The 17,416-nt window shown below is 33.3% G+C and overlaps 1 protein-coding gene across 1 annotated transcript; it reads right to left on the bottom strand.

Annotated features, from left to right (window-relative positions):
* Positions 1 to 5,658: 5,658 nt before the first annotated feature.
* LOC105791332 (B2 protein) lies at positions 5,659 to 7,492 on the bottom strand. Its single transcript, XM_012619360.2, has 5 exons — positions 6,695 to 7,492; positions 6,419 to 6,519; positions 6,250 to 6,333; positions 6,052 to 6,162; positions 5,659 to 5,956 (listed from the first exon to the last, which is right to left on the bottom strand). Exons 1-5 carry the CDS (start codon positions 7,296 to 7,298, stop codon positions 5,915 to 5,917), a joined length of 942 nt encoding a protein of 313 aa, XP_012474814.1. The 5' UTR covers positions 7,299 to 7,492; the 3' UTR covers positions 5,659 to 5,914.
* Between the last annotated feature and the right edge of the window lie 9,924 nt (positions 7,493 to 17,416).

The raw sequence follows: 17,416 nt of genomic DNA, 5'->3' as shown, positions 1-17,416 counted from the left end.
GAGAGAATCAAAAAATAATAAATTTATAATATTAATTATTATATAATATTTAATAATCAAAATAAAAATTTACTCAAATGATCAAATTTATAATTTAGCCTTAAAAACAAACATTGTCTCAATAAACTTTCATTGTTTGTATGAAACTGTCTTTTCTTTTATAAACATTGGTCATATGACGAACCTAAAAACGAGTCTAATTTATTTTAGTTTTATTTTTACATCTTAGTTATTAATCATATATCGTATACTAATTAATGTCATATATTAATTTATTTTAGTTTATATCACCTTTTTACTTAGAATTTATGTTAATTAGAGTATTTGGATATTTAATTGGGTGATTTTTTCATATTGAAACAATGGGCATAGTTTTAGTAAAGTATGGAAATTTATGGATTTACGTATTAAATTTTGCATAATTTAGCTATCTTATGTTATATAGTATTTTTGTGCTTTAATTGTTGTAGTGGGACCATTGAATTAATAAGTGTGGGAGTTATTTAATCATACATGGACATGAGTTATACTCCACCTCAATTGGACAGTAAAAACAACAAATTAAGTCAAGAGAAGTCAATTTGATCCAGTTGAAGTTGTGTAGCTGAGAAGAGCAAGTCTGATAGTTATTTGGGTCACAAAACCGTCCAAGTAAAGAGGAAAGTAGTCCAATTCGGCTAAGGCATCAGGAGCATCCCCAATTAGTTTTGGGATAATTAATTTGGAGGTCCCTACACTTGTGGAAAAATAAAAATCAACCCCCAACTAATACCCAAGAAACCGTCCAACCCCTTGCATGAAATCAAGCATGAATCAAGTAACCACCAACCTCTTCCTCCACATTTCATGGCCGGCCAAGCAATGGAGCATTTTAAGGGATCTTCATGTTATTTTTAGCAAATTCCCTAGCCATTCATCTACTATAAATACCATATTTATTTCACTTTTCAAGCATCTCTCATTCATCTCTCAATTCACATTCCTCTCATCTTTTCTTCCCTTTTTTCCATGCATAAGCCATCCATTTCTCCACCTCCCTTAGCTAGCATTTCCCTTGAGGAAAACCACTCTTGGCCAGCCACCTTAAGGAGCATTTTGCGAAGGACCAATCACGAGAATCGGAGGAAGCCACCATGATCATCGATATTTGGAAAATCACGGAAATCATCAAGAGTTTATTCCTTCCTATTCTTTAATTTGTTCTTAGTTATTCAACATGTTTGCAAATTGTTTCAAACCTAATTTGTCCCTGTTACTTCATATAAATTCTAAGGAATCCTTAGTTAAATTATGACATTGGTTTATGCATATTTTTCTAAGTATAAGATTCGGTTAAACTTATATAAGATTCTCAGTTAATGATCGATCGAGTTGCCATGGAATATTTTTTGAACATTGTTAAAGATGATGAAAATGAATTGAGTCAAGTTTTTTAATTATTCTAGCTTATTCATGTTATTGTTGTTGTACTTGTAAAATTGTTGCTAAACCATCACCTTGCATTTTATTTCATCTCATTTGCATTTAGGTTAATTTGTATCTAGTTAATTAATTTAATTTTAACATCTATCACTTCAAAATTATTGTGTTTTCTTTACCAACTTGTAAATTCATAATTTTACAATTATTTGATTAACAAATACAATCCCTGTGGAGACGATAACTCTTTTACTTACTTATTACTTTATAACGACTGTGTACACTTGCACAAACCTATATGTTACAATAGGTTTATTGCATGGAATCAAGAGGTTTTTATTTAAGCATTTTGAAATGAAAGACCTTGAGGACGCCTCCTTTGTTTTAGGAATTCAGATACATCGAGACTGATCTCAAGGTATTCTTGGATTGTCGCAAAAGAGCTATATCGACAAAGTACTCAAAAGGTTTAACATACAAGGTTGTAGACCAGGCGACACCCTTATTGCTAAAGGAGATAATTTTAGTCTTACTGAATGACCTAAAAGTAACCCTGAAATTCAAGAAATGCAAAAGATTCCTTATGCACGCCTCCTTTGTTTTAGGAATTCAGATACATCGAGACCAATCTCAGGGTATTCTTGGATTGTTGCAAAAGAGCTATATCGGCAAAGTACTCAAAAGGTTTGACATACAAGGTTGTAGACTAGGCGACACCCCTATTGCTAAAGGAGATAAATTTAGTCTTACTGAATGACCTAAAAGTAACCTTAAAATTCAAGAAATACAAAAGATTCCCTTTGCATCGGTCGTTGGGAGTCTAATGTATGTTTAAGAATATACACATTCGCATTTTGGGTACATTGCTGGGATGTTAGGCGAATATTTAAGCAACCCTAGTATGGACCATTAAATAACAACTAAGAAGGTTATGAGTTATCTTTAGAGAACAAAAGATTACATGCTCACTTATAAGAGATCAGATCATTTGGAGGTCGTGGGGTATTTTGATTATGATTCCGCTAGATGCCAAGTTAGCAAGAAATCTACATCAGGCTATATTTACCAGTTAGCTAGAGGAACTATATCTTGGAAAAGTGTTAAACATACACTTGTAGCATCTTCCACTATGGTAGTAGAGTTTGTAGCATGCTATGAGGCATCAAACCATGGAATATGGTTGCAGAACTTTGTCACTAGGCTACGCATTTTGGAGAATGTAGAAACACCACTCAAATTATTTTGTGACAATAAGTACTGTATTCCAACAACAACTAAGTCAAAGCATATTGACATAAAGTTCCTAGTTGTGAAAGAGAGAGTGCAAAATGGACAAATATCCATAGAGCACATTAGGACAAACTCCATGATAGCAGATCTGCTCACAAAAGGTTACCACCCAAGGTTTTTCATGAGCACACTGCTCATATGGGTGTTATATTATTTGAGGACATAATGGTTTAGTGGGAGTTTGTATTTTATTTGATTTATGTTTGTTTTCAAACATTTATGTATTTGGTTATTTTCTAATAGAAAATGAAGTATTAAGTTTATTCACTCTATTTGATATTGACCTCACTTAAGTTTAAGGAAGACCAGTTGGAAATAGCCATGTTTGGTTCACATTGCATGTAATTTCCATGCTACTCATCCATACTTGATATATGACATTTGGTTGTGTTAATATACATGATCAGGAATGAATTTAGTTACGATATATGTAACGAAAGTCGCCTTGGTTCTATGTTAATATAATTAATGGACGAGATTGTTCGAAATACCTTTTGGATATGGTAGTAAAGTTTTGAGCTCATAAAGTTATTTAATGACATGTAATTATAGAGTAATTAGTATATATATGTGGTCCAAGTAGGAGATTATTGAAAATATGGACATTACATATATAATAAGAGTAATTACATGTTATTATTTATTATCATAAAATGTTAGCCCAAATTAAAAGTGATATAATTTGGTTAAGGTTTATTGGGTTTTAGTTATTAAATAAATAATGGGAAAAATATGTGTAGATACTCTACTAATTAATTTCTAATTAATACTAATTTCTAATTAATGATGGGCTTATTAGAAATTAGGTTAATATGCAAAAGTTATAAATTAAGGTTATGGTCCTCAAATTACGAGTAATATCCCATCTTTATAAAAGAGAGAGCTACTTTTCTCTAAATTACTTGTGTGCAAATTTGGATGATCAATACCATAAGATCGAAGATTTCAAGAAATCAATGGATTTGAGTACGCTTCCGCATTTAATTTTGTTCTTGATTTTTTCTTAATGATTTAACATGACAAATCCTGATTTATAATTTTAAGTTTATATCAAACTTTTTTTTACAGCTCTAACGCATCCTTTAGGTTTTAGGGTTTCTACTAATGACAAGAACAATTGATGATGTTAATCTTTCAAATTTAGTTGGCATTGCAAATGAATTGGAATTAATATTTATGGAGAAAACCTGGTTTTACAACATCATTATTTTTTTCATTTTTTTAAACCTGAAAATATAAAAAAGGGAAAATTCCCTCCCTAGATCATTCGACTTTTCTTTTGAACATTAATGGCACGTGTTGCTCATTAATGGCCACATGTCAGGTTTAATTCCAAAATAGAATATTGAAAGAAAAGACAAGTATCAAAATGAATAAATTGAAAATATAAATATCATATTGGTAATTTTGCTAAAATACATGGATAAAACCTGCTATTATCCCAACCAAATTTAGGCTGTTATGGGAAAGAAAATGCAGCACTGCCTCTAAAATGCAAAAGGCAAGAAGTTAATTTTTCTTAATTGAAATTATATAAGTACGTGCAAAATTCTTGGCATCCATTTGTAAAAGCATTATATAATTAACATCCGATTGTTATATGTTTAATGAGAAAATAGGGAAAAAATAAATTAATAATATTAATTATTATATAATACTTTTTTTTAAAATTTACTCAAATGATCATCTAGCCTTAAAAACAAACATTGTCCCGATATGAAATTCTCTTTTCTTTTATAAACATTGGTCATATGACGAGTCTCAAAAGGAATCTAATTTATTTTAGTTTTATTTTTACAGCTTAATTATTGATCATATATCACATACTAATTAATGTCATATTAATTTCAAAGATTTACCTGCATTATTTAAAGGCCATGGTTTTTATATTATATTCTATTATGTTTTAATGCATATCATATTTTACATATATAATTTGTTATCGTGGTTTTATTTCTAAAATGTGTGTCTAATTTTTAATATAAATTTAATACATTAATAATTTTAATTATTTTGTGTATTTATGTTTTAATTATGTTGCGTCATATTTTTATATCATATTTTATCTTAGTTATACAAGATTGATTTTATATTGATTTACTAAAATTATTAAATTAATCATTTCTTTTTAGAATGACAACATAAACTTCAAATATAAATCATAAATCATAATATGAAAGAGAAATTAAATTAATAATTAAAATCCTAAGAAAAGACGGTGTAATTCTAGTTATATATAAAAGGTCGGACTTGATAAATAAGTCTACATTGGCTTCTAAACCTTTTTTAATCTACTTTGACCCTAAAACTTGAAAATTATTATCCATTTAAACTCATCCTTTATTATCGAAAAAGAAAACGGAAGATAATATAACTTTTGGCTCTTAAACTTGGTAAATAAGTCCACATTAACTAAGTTCACTTTGGTACCTATATTTCTTTTGTCCATTTTGAACTTGACAACTAGATAATTTTTTATCTTTGAATTTGAAAAATCTAAAATTCGATAAAATTACATTTTGAAATTGTGCCACATTATCACTTGAAAAATAAAAATAAAAATAGATGATAATGTGGTACAATCTCAAAGTATTATATTCAATATTTTAATAACGATGATTGAACAAGTTTTAACCACCAATTCTTAATTAAAATTCAATAGTTTCAATCATCGGACCAACAATAATTAAAATTTAAGAAACCAAGTAAAATTGGTTTATACTTTTTACTTATTATTTTAGATTTTATGAATTTTAATTATTATTAATCTAATAATCAAACCGGTCAAATTGAACTAGTTAAATCGAAAATTGATGGTCTAACTTGTTCAACCATAAGTCCAATTATTAAAATATTAAATATCCATGTGGACTAAAAAATTTAAAGATCAATGTGTACCTAGTTGCGAACAGCCAAAAGTTACACTAATATCCCTATATAAGAACAGCATAAATAAGTTGGGAGTTTATCATTAGTTTTAAGTACACTATTATTTACGTATAAGACAAACTGTATAACAAATAAAGGGCAGTCATAGCAATCCTGTGAGCAAAAAGGTTTACACCTCGCAGGTTATGGATCCCTGCATTCAGTTCACCCCATAGATAACGTCTTAAAACTCCCAAATATGCTCTCTATATTCTCTCTACTTATTCTTCCCTTCCTTTATCTTTGTGTATTTGTATGTCCTTTGTAGTATGTTTGCTTAAGGATCTTGTTCAGCAAATATATCCAATAGGGAGAGTGCCTGAAAATTTTAACCACACAAAATAAGATCAGAACCAACAAGGCTAGGGAGGAAAAGAGAGTATCCATGTTCTGTCATTGTGTGAGAGATTTTACCTCCGGCACGTTGAGTTCAAGGCGGAACTTGGGACCATCGTAGTGGTGGAGAATTGGCCTAAAGGAGTCCTCCTCAAGTGGCTCACAGATTTTCCTTGTTAACACCCGAACCTGAAAAGGAACAAACATTAGTATTGATTTTTTAAACAAGATTATATTACGATGGCATGACTAAGAAATAATGGGCGGACAAAATACCTGAGCAGGGAAGCGGGACTCGCCAGGGCATTTCTTGTCCTCCCAAGCTGTCGGATCGATGTTTGTTCCTCCAAAGCTTGCAGCCTAATTACAAAATCATTAAAGCATTTAGGACCCTTGTACACTCAAATGGCAGAAAATTACGAAAAAAAAAAAGAGAGATACTAACCTCAAATATTCCATGGAGCTGGTGGGTGGAGTAGTTGTAGAGGAAAAGAGGCAGACCCGGAGTTATGGCCCGGACTGAATCTCGGTAACGTGGAGGCAAACCTACAAATTTATGCATACCAACCATTTAGGAGCATGAACTGAATATCACATCAAATAACCTAATTCTTTGTTTCATTAATCTAATTGATTTACTTTCCCTTTCTAGTGCAAGTACCAAATCTAAAATCGGCCTCAGAAATGAAAAAGGAAATCAAACCCAGACTTGTATACATACCAAAGAGCTGTCTCTTGAGATTCTCTTGCATGGTATCGTTGTTGCAAACAAAGATGTAGCCTCCAACAGTTTCGTTCCTAGGCAAAGCCTCGGACGGTGGCAGTGTCTTGAACCTCTTGTCAGCAGCACTCCCCCCATCTTTAGTTTCGTTGTTGTTATTGTCGCTGTTATTGTTCTTCTTCTTGTTACTATTCTTCTTCCCGCTTTTGCTCCCATGATCATCCTCTCCTCTATTCTTATTCCCCTTCAAACTAACATTGAAATTATTGTTATTCGCCGGCTTCGAATAAACCCCTTTGTTGAAACCCCCGTTGATTCCAGTATTCTTCGGAGCGATGGGACCGAACCCTATGTTGTTGGTGGTGGCTCCAATTTTCCATCCATCATTGTTGAAAGAATTGAAATCAGAGACTTTGGGCTTCAAGTTGTTAACAGAATTAACTTCACCACCAACTCTGATATCAAAATTCCTCCTTTCATCAGGCCTTTTAGAGACATAACTGTTGCTCCAAATGGAATCGTTAAGCGAAAGATTAGCCAAATTGGAATTTTGGATCCTAAGTTGATCACTGAAATGCCAAAATGATTGCTGGTTGTTCTCCATAGCCAACTCCAATTCCCTTCCAAAACCTTAAAAATAGAGATCTGAGTATGAAGGATAACTTAAATTGACTCCCTGAGCAGTAAAAATATGCAAGGTATGGTATGAGATGATCAAAACAAGAAAGATGCAAAAGCAGAGCAAGAGAAAGCAAAAGAAAAAGAGAAGTATAATAAAGAGAGAAAAGATTAGGTAAAGAGGTGAGTGTTAAATAAGGGAGAAATGGGAAATTTCGTAGAAAGTGAGTGAATTTGGGGGACTCTAACACTAAGCAGGTAGAATAAAGATTGCGTGTCATTGTGGACAGTAAAAATATATATTACCAAAACTAAAAAAAAAATCTTAAATTTATCTCAAATACCGAACTTTTTCCTCTAAAATCCTGGATTTTGATTAGATCTAATTTCCAAATTATAACCACTAAATTATCTTGCATTTGGTTTTTAAAAAAGTAAGACGAAAATGATGTTGGCTTCTAAGACGGCAGAAAACGCGGTTTGGCGTGGCAGTGGGGCAAGGGCCTTCTAGATGGTGCCCTTTTTCATTTTAATAATTAATATTCAGATTTGTCTTTACTTAGGTGTTAAGCCTTGAAAAAGGCAGTTTGTGTGACAGACAGATGCTTCACTTTTAGTACTGTTTGGTTCTTTTCTTTTTTTTCTCCTTAAAGAGGGGAACTCACACGTGTTTGATTTATGAGATAAAACGGAGATGGAAGCTTTGCTGTACTGTAGTTTAGTATTATTTTTGAGATAAAAATATTTAAAATGTTTGATTTAAAATTTAAGTATTTAGTATTTTTTTTAAAAAGTATTTTGAGAAATAAATTATCTATTTTAAATATGATATTATAAAGTAACAAATAAATATTTAAATAATTTTCAAATTAATTAATATTATAAAATTTTAATAAGAATATAGAAAATAATTCATTATAATTTATTTAATATTTTAATATATAAAAATAAATTTTAAATATTTTTAAGCAATTAATCAGAGATAGAAAATATTATGTGTTGGAGGGTGAAAACGTAATCAAGCTTCAAAAATATTTTTAGAGGAGAAAAGTTAAATATTTTAACTTCTCTACTTTTGAAAAGTCAAAATTTCCTTCATAATTAATTAATGCATATGAGTTAATTGTCTCAAACACCCTCAAACTATGATTTTTATTTTAAATTGGTTCTCAAATTTTAAAACATTTTAATTGCATCTTCTAACTATCAATGTTATCAATAAGGTTCTTCTATTATTAAAATCGTTAATTTAACCATTAAATAAGATGTCAAATCTTATATGGCATAATTTAAAATAAAAATTTAAAGAAAAGATTATTGTAAAATTGATCTTGTAAATATCTTAATTTTGAGGTTTTCAAAACTTTTACAAAAACTATCATCCACTTTCTTTCTTTCGGTTTTACTTTATTTTTAATTTCTAATTTTAAAAGTTATACTACAACATTTTACTTTTAAAAAAACATATTTTAAACTATGTCACATAAGTTTTTACGTGTTATTTAATGGTTAAATTAACAATCTCAATAATGAAGGACCTAATTGATATAACATCGATAATTTAAAGATATAATTAGAACGTTTTAAAGTTTAGGGACCAATTTAGAGTGAGGGTCATAGTTTAGAGATGTTTAGTGCAATTACCTCTATTATATATCTAGACAGAATAATTTCCTGTAAAAATTTATTTTTAAAAAATTTTAATAATGAATATAGGTGAAATGATAAAAAAAACGTGTATATTAAGCTTATTAAACCCATGTTCATTTGTTGGATGTATAGTTTTAATTATTTATTTTAAAATTATATAAAAATATAAACATATAAAAAATCATCATAATAATATTAGTTATAGAATGTATCTTTTAAGTTACAAGTAAATAAAGATCCAAATTTATATAAGAAAAAAGTTTAAAATGTCACAAGCAATGTAGTCAATATTGTATCAATGGGACTTTTTTTTGCCCAACTTTCATCGTATTGACTAAAATAAACATATTTTGAATTTGTTAGGCAAAATCAATTTTATGAGACCAATTTCCATATGAAAAGTATCAATTTTCTTGTGAGTTAGGTTAAAAAGGAGGGGGGAAATGATTTTGCAATAATAACGTGCCAATAGACACAAAGAACGGTGAATGTAGACCTATAACACTCCTCGTCTAACCTAACCGTCGGGTTCGAGATATAGGATGTTATGACAATTATCGAAATAATTACAAAAATTCAACACTCAAATTAAAACATAAATCATAGAAGATAACCATTTTATCTCATAATCATATTATATGACCTTTCTCGGGTTTTATTCGAGCCTATAAATGCTCTAGAATTAACCCGGAATCGAACAAGGACCAATTTGCAACATTTTCAAAATTTTAAAACAATGTCGCAACGTGAGGGAATTCCTCGTTGCGACGTGACATACTAACTTGCCTTGTTGTGATGAAGGGGGTTCCTTGTCACATCGTGTCTTGAAATCCAATATTGAAAATCCGATTTGAAAACGATTTTCTTGTATAGCGAAAAATAAAAATTTTGTAAATCAACCCAGTTTGTGATATTTATAGCTGTCGAAACCGCTTTTTTTGAAAGCAAAAATTTTAGTTTCGACTTAAAAATAAAAATTGGAGTCGCCACCAATCTTTTATTGAGATGTGATTGGATCACCTGAAAGCGATTCTGGTCTACGAGTTTCAGAAAAAAACGGGTTCGGGAGTCAGTTACGTATGAGGAAGGATTAGCACCCTTGAAACGCCCAAAATTGGTACCAAATTAATTATTTAATGTCTTAAGGTCGAATAAATAATTCGCTTTTGTTTTAAAAACTCGTCTCGAGATAACAAAATATCACACCCAGTGAGTTAGGACACAACCCTTTGAAGTCTTGAGAGTAAATTTAAATCTTGAAACGTTTAATATTTTATTGAAAAAGGATACTCAGCTATTTAAATTCAACGAAAAAAACTGAAGCCTAGTAAGTTATGGCACAATTTCCTCGAGAATTTCGAACGCCGAATATTTTGAAAACTCACGTATAAAACCATTTCAATAATTTAAATAAATCAATAATATATCTAAAGAATAAAAGTATTTTAATATAAATTGTACATGTATATAAAAATAATATTATATAAGAACTTTCATATAAATCTTTAAAGTACAAAATATATATATAACATGGATTTTTAAAAACATACACTGCAAAATAAACACATCAAAATATATGCATTATATTGAATTTTAAAAGAAAATAAAACAATACATTATAAAATAAAATAATAATATATGAGAGTGATATAGATAGAATAAAATTGTGCATGCAAAAGGTTAGATAATTTGATATAAAAATATAATAACAATGGTAATAATCATAATAATAATAATATTAACAATAGTAATAGTAGTAATGAAGATTAGAATGATAATAAAATAAAACAAAATATAAAACAAAATGATGAAAAAAAACTAAAGGAGTAAGTAAAAAAAAATAAAACATTAGAAACAAGACAGGGAAAAAACAAAAAGAAACTTAATTGCCCTCGAAATATAAAAAATAAAAATAAAACAAAATAGGGCTGAAATTATATTAAAAAGGCGAAAGGACTAAATTAAAGTTTAATAAAAAAACGGGGTAAAAATCAAAAATAAAAAAAGAGAGGGCCCAACTTGAATGCGCAAGCAACAATGGAGGACCAAAAGGGAAATTATTCCCGCCTTCTAAAACGCTGCGCAGCGATGGGCTAAATTGAAGCAAAAATAAAATATGCTTGCGAAATTTAAAAGAAATAAAAAAAATAATTTAAAAATACAATGTAAAACAGGAGGACTAATCGCGCAAATGGCCCAATTTAACAAAACACACGGATCCCCTTTGGACGGGTCGGGTCACATATGGGCAAACATAAAACGACGTCGTTTTGGGCATCAGAAGCCAAGTCCCAAAACGATGTCGTTTTGGGGTGTTTATATAAGTAAAAAAAACCCAAAAAAATCTTTTGAAGCCTCCTTTTAGAAGAAAAAAACTTTTTTTTCTCAACTCCCTTCTAACCTTCAAACTTTTCCAGAATCTGGCTATGACTTCGGCGTCGGACCACCGTGGCAGCCGCCAGTCGCTGGCGACGGCACCGCCGTCCGCAGTGGTCGGAAAACGAAAAGTCATCATTTTTTTTTATTTTTCCGTCCTCGAGCCCATGGAACACCGATTTTCATCGGAATCGGTACCTCTCTTGCGGAAAAGGTATGATTTTTACCCTTTTACTTCTGTTTTTTTAAATATATAAAAAAATGGATAAGTAAGCCGAAAAAAATAAATAAAAGACTACCTTTGAAAAGGATCGATATTTGAACTAATTTCTCTTTATTTCTTTTTGATTCATTCGTAAGTATCAAAATACATAGATTTGGGTGTTTATATAGCCCAAAAATTTCCTATTTTTTCCTATTTTTTTACATTGTTTGTGTTGGTTTTGGACTCTCCTAGTGCTTTTGCAGGTACACACGTGGTGGCTTGTGCGGAGAAGCAGCGCGCGTGGTGGCCGGCTCCGAGGCATGCGGCGACTGGAGACCTTGCTAGTGGCGGCGGCTAAGGACTTTGCTACCTAGGGTTTTTTAGTTTTTAGTTTGGTGTTGGGCTAGAGTTAGTTTTTTTTAGGTTATTGGGCTGGGTAATTTAGGTGTTTTTATTTATTATTTGGATTTTATTTGGTTTATTTTGGATTGGGCCAAAATTGGCCTATTACAGTTGCCCCTCTTTGCTCGTTGTCATGTAACGGGAACGGAGCAAAGACTTTAAAAATGGCCAATTTTGCCCGGCCGTGCTTGGACCTTGGTGCTCCTCTTCTTTAAGTAGCCTCATCCCATCCTACTGCATCTTCAGAGGTATAGGAATTGGTGCTTCGATCCACTCCACTTGGGAAGACAAGATCCATGATCTGGTCCACTACTGCTTAGGGAGACAGTATCTACATTCTTCAACCTACTCCACTGCTGCTCAGGGCGATAGGACCGGTGGCTTAAATCTGCTTCACTACTATCTTAGAAAGATAAGATTTGCCGTCCTCGACCTGCTCCGCTACTACTTAGGGAGACAGGATCTACAATCTTCAACCTACTCCACTACTGCTCAGGGAAATAGGAGGGGCTTAAATTTGCTTCCCTACTACCTTGGGAAGATAAGATCCATGATCTGCTCCACTACTGCTTAGGGAGACAGTATCTACATTCTTCAACCTACTCCTACTGCTGCTCAGGGAGATAGGACCAATGGCTTAAATCTGCTTCTCCACTATCTTGGGAAGATAAGATTTGCCGTCTTCGATCTGCTCCGCTACTGCTTAGTGAGACAGGATCTGCAATCTTCAACCTACTCCACTGTTGCTTAGGGAGATAGGACTAATGGCTTAAATCTGCTTCTCCACTATCTTGGGAAGATAAGATTCACTGTCTTCGATCTGCTCCGCTAGTGCTTAGGGAGACAGGATCTGCAATCTTCAACCTACTCCACTGCTGCTCAGGGAGATAAGACTAATGGCTTAAATCTGCTTCTCCACTATTTTGGGAAGATAAGATTCGCCGTCTTCGATCTGCTCCGCTACTGTTTAGGGAGACAAGATCTGCAATCTTCAATGGTCTATTCTCTGGGGAACAAGACCTGCATGAACCTAATTATGCCTAATGATTGGGATGCCATGATCAAAGTGAAACAAATGCTCCCAACTAGGCATGTATGAATATGTTTGCATGAATGTAGAATGTCATTTTTTTCTCTTTTTTTGTTATTTTTTTTAGAATGATTCTTTTTTTATCTCCTATGTGGTCATTGCTCGAAGTTTATTAAGGTCTTATCACTGACGTGCTATAACACCTTCCTGCTCGACCAGTATCCAAAACACAACTTAATCAGATTGCCCCACTATAAACTTCAAAGTTCAATCCACTGGGACACAAAATTTGTACCATTTTTCTCCGACTGTAACCCAAGGGCAAAAAAACCTGATTTTTCCTCAATTTTCTCCTATTGCAATTCAAGGATGTAAAACTTTTTGACCCTTTACAACATTCCCAAGGTGTCGAACCAAATGCCTATACACAAACGAATGATTCTCCTCTTCAAGGAAAACCTCTTTTTATTGCTTGATGATTGAAGCTTTATCGCCAACATGACATCTTGTCATTTTATTCAATCAATACCTTTGACAACAAAATCTGAAGGGATATCTGAAGGGGTAGTCTCAATTTAAACTTTTCCCTCTTAGATATTTCACCTTTTAAGCTCGGTGTATTCTAAAAAATAGTCTTGTTTCAGATTACTATATTATTTAGAAACTTTCAGAGTAATATGCAAAACTTCCCTTGTGAAAGTTTGATTAGTCCATTAATCATTATTCTAATGCAACATGCTTGCAAAAGATTATAACACTGGATAATAATAAAATTGATCCAGAGCATAACTCAAAATGAATGAATTATCGAGAAGGATGTATATATATATATATAAGAACTAATTGAGAACAAGTTTCTTGAAAAGAATAAAGTATTCCAAGAATAGCAAAGAATAAGGTATTTCAGGGACAATAAGTTCAATATAAATTGTAAGAAAACTAGGTGCCCCAGATATCGCAGCTTGAGCTTCTCTATACAAACTTTCTGAAGACATGTGTTTAGAAGATCTACATCACCCTGTCGATGCCCTAAACGTCACATACCCCATTTCCTGTTAATTCAGGCATAGCAAGATCACCACATGCCCCGATCGAAATTTTGAGCTACTCTGATCACCTCATGTCCCATCTTGATCAAAATTTGAGCCGCCCTTTTCGGGTTTTCAACTCAAATCCCCTTTGGTCTCAAGGCGCCCTTTGCGGGTTTTCACCTTGGCCTCTCCTTTTCTTATTTTTAAGGACTCAAAGTGCCCTTTGCAGGTTTTCACCTTGATCCTTCCTCTTTTAGGTAAAGTACCTCTTGACTACATCTGAGTTTACAGGGTTTGGCAGGTTTTTACCATCCATCTCACTCAAGATTAAAGCTCCTCCGAAAAAGGCCTTCCTTACAACATATGGACCTTCCCAATTTGGCATCCATTTCCCTCTAAAATCCTTTTGTATAGGAAGGATCTTTTTAAGAACTAGGTCCCCCTCGTAGAATTCTCTTGGACGAACCTTTTTGTTGTAGGCCCGCATCATTCGCCTCTGATACATCTGACCGTGTTGGATAGCTTTTAGCCTTTTCCCTCTATTAAGTTTAGCTGATCGTACCGAGACTGGACCCATTCTGCTTCATCTAACTTTAGTTCAGCCAACACCCGGATAGAAGGGATTTCAACTTCAATAGGTAACACTGCCTCCATACCATAAACCAAGGAGAAAGGCGTTGCCCTGGTGGAAGTTCTGATTGAGGTTCGATAAGCAAGGAGGGCAAACGGTAATTTCTCATGAAAGTCATTATAAGTCTCAATCATTTTCCCCACAATTTTCTTGATATTCTTATTGGCAGCTTCCACTGCACCATTCATTTTTGGGCGATACAGTGACGAGTTATGGTGCTTAATCTTAAATTGATTGCAGACCTTCGCTATTGAGCTGTTATTCAAATTCAACGCATTGTCAGATATGATTCTTTCGGGCATTCCATATCGGCATATAATCTCCTTTTTCAAGAACTTGCTGACCGCTGACTTTGTGACATTAGCATATGAAGTAGCTTCTACCCACTTAGTAAAGTAATCAATAACCACAAAGATGAAACGATGCCATTAGAAGCCTTCGGAGATATTGGGCCAATGACATCCATAACCCACATGGAAAAAGGCCATGGAGAAGCAATAACATGAAGAGGTGAATGAGGCGCATGCATTTTATCACCATAAATTTGGAATTTATGGCACCTTCTGGCATAATTGATGCAATCTCCTTCTATAGTGAACCAATAGTACCCGAATCTCATAATCTGTCTAGACATTGTGAAACCACTGGCATGTGTTCCACAAATACCCTCATGAACCTCCTCCAAGATTCTTTTAGCCTCTACAGTGTCCACACATCTTAATAGTACCTGATCATTCCCTCTTTTATATAAGATCTCCCCATCTAAGATATAATCAATGGCTAGTCTTCTCAGAGTCCTTTTATCATTCTCAGCTGCCTGATCAGGATACTCACGATTCTTCACATATCGTAATATATCTTGATACCACGGGCTGTCATCCTTTTCTCCTTCTTCAATATTGCAACAATGAGCTGGAGTTTCATAGATGCTCATTCGGATAGACTTCATGTCCTCCTGTCTGTTCACTTTAATCGTGGAGGCTAAAGTAGCTAACGCGTTAGCCATTTGGTTTTCATCTCGTGGAAGATAGCAGAAAGTAATGTCATTAAATTCTTCAATCAATTTGAGAACCAGCTTTTGGTAACTAATTAATTTGGGATCTCTCGTTTCCCATTCACCCTTGAGTTGGTATATTACCAATGCAGAATCTCCATATACCTCTAGCACTTTGATTTCACGCTCTATAGCCGCGCGAATGCCCATGATGCATGCTTCATATTCTGCCATGTTGTTTGTGCAATCAAAATCTAATTTGCAAGTAAAAGGATAATGATCTCCATTTGGGGATACTAAGACTGCCCCAATTCCATTGCCCACAACGTTCGAGGCTCCATCAAATTTTAGCTTCCAAATGTGACCCACTTGAGAATCTTCTTTAGCGGTTGCCACATACATCAAGTCCTCATTTGGGAAATCAAAATTCAATGGCTCATAATCTTCCAAGGCTCTACTGCTAGGAAGTCAGCTATTGCACTCCCTTTCACGGCCTTCTAACTCACATAGACTATGTTAAATTCGGAAAGCAAAATCTGCCACCTGGCCATCCTCCCATTCAAAGCGGTCGCCTCCATCATATACTTCAAAGGGTCTAATTTTGAAATCAACCAAGTTGTGTGGTACAACATGTACTGCCTCAGTCTCTGAGTCGTCCAGACCAAAGCACAACACAATTTCTCAATAGGGGAGTATCTCATTTCACAATCAGTAAATTTTTTACTGAGATAGTATATCGCTTTTTCTTTCTTTCCTGTCTCATCATGTTGGCCTAGCACACATCCCATGGAATTGTCAAACACCGTCAAATACAGTATCAATGGCCTATCGAGGCTAGGTGGCGACAATACCGGGGTATTGGACAAGTACTGTTTTACCCTGTCAAAAGCTTCCTAGCATTCCTCATCCTATTCACCTGGATTATGTTTCTTCAACAGACGAAATATGGGGTCACATTTCTCAGTTAGTTGTGAAATAAATCGAACAATGTAAGTCAATCTCCCCAAGAAACCTCGAACTTCTTTCTGAGTACGTGGTGGAGGTAAATCTCGTATCGCCTTGACCTTATCTGGGTCGATCTCGATTCCTTTTTTACTGACTATAAAACCCAACAGTTTTCCTGACCTAGCTCCGAAGGTGCATTTCGTTGGATTAAGCTTGAGCTGGAACTTTCTCAATCTTAAGAACAACTTTCTCAGGACCTGCACATGTTCCTCCTCCGTTCTGGATTTTGCAATCATATCGTCAACGTAAACCTCAATTTCTTTGTGCATCATGTAACACCCCTAACCCGTATCCTTCCCCAGAATAGGGTTATAGAGCATTACCGGAGTTTACAAATGAATTTTCAGACATTTCATTTCATCAAGCATTCATATTTATAACCAATCAAAATCAAAACATTTATGAGCTAACATTAACCAACTTAACTTATACAAGTCATTATAACCAGAATCCAATCATCCAAAATTACCGATAGAATCAATAAATAATGTGATATATCTCCAACAAGCTTCCAACCCAATCGAGCTTCTGATAATCATTTCAAACCATCTAATAATTATACATATTACCGATAATAATTCAATTCCAAACACACATATATATAATATTCATTACCAAATAGCATTCAATTCAATTAAAATTATACAAAATAAAGTTCATACGAACTTACTAGGCTAAATTACAGAAATACCAAAATTCAGGGACATTTTGAAAAATTTCATTTTTTTCTTGAATTTCCACCCAATCTTGATCTAAATTAATATTTCATTCAATTTAGTA

The sequence above is a fragment of the Gossypium raimondii genome, chromosome 8 (genome assembly GCF_025698545.1).
Source record: "Gossypium raimondii isolate GPD5lz chromosome 8, ASM2569854v1, whole genome shotgun sequence".
Taxonomy (NCBI): domain Eukaryota; kingdom Viridiplantae; phylum Streptophyta; class Magnoliopsida; order Malvales; family Malvaceae; genus Gossypium; species Gossypium raimondii.
The sequence above is the reverse complement of the archived record's forward strand: the minus strand, read 5'-3'. Positions and strand labels throughout refer to the sequence as shown.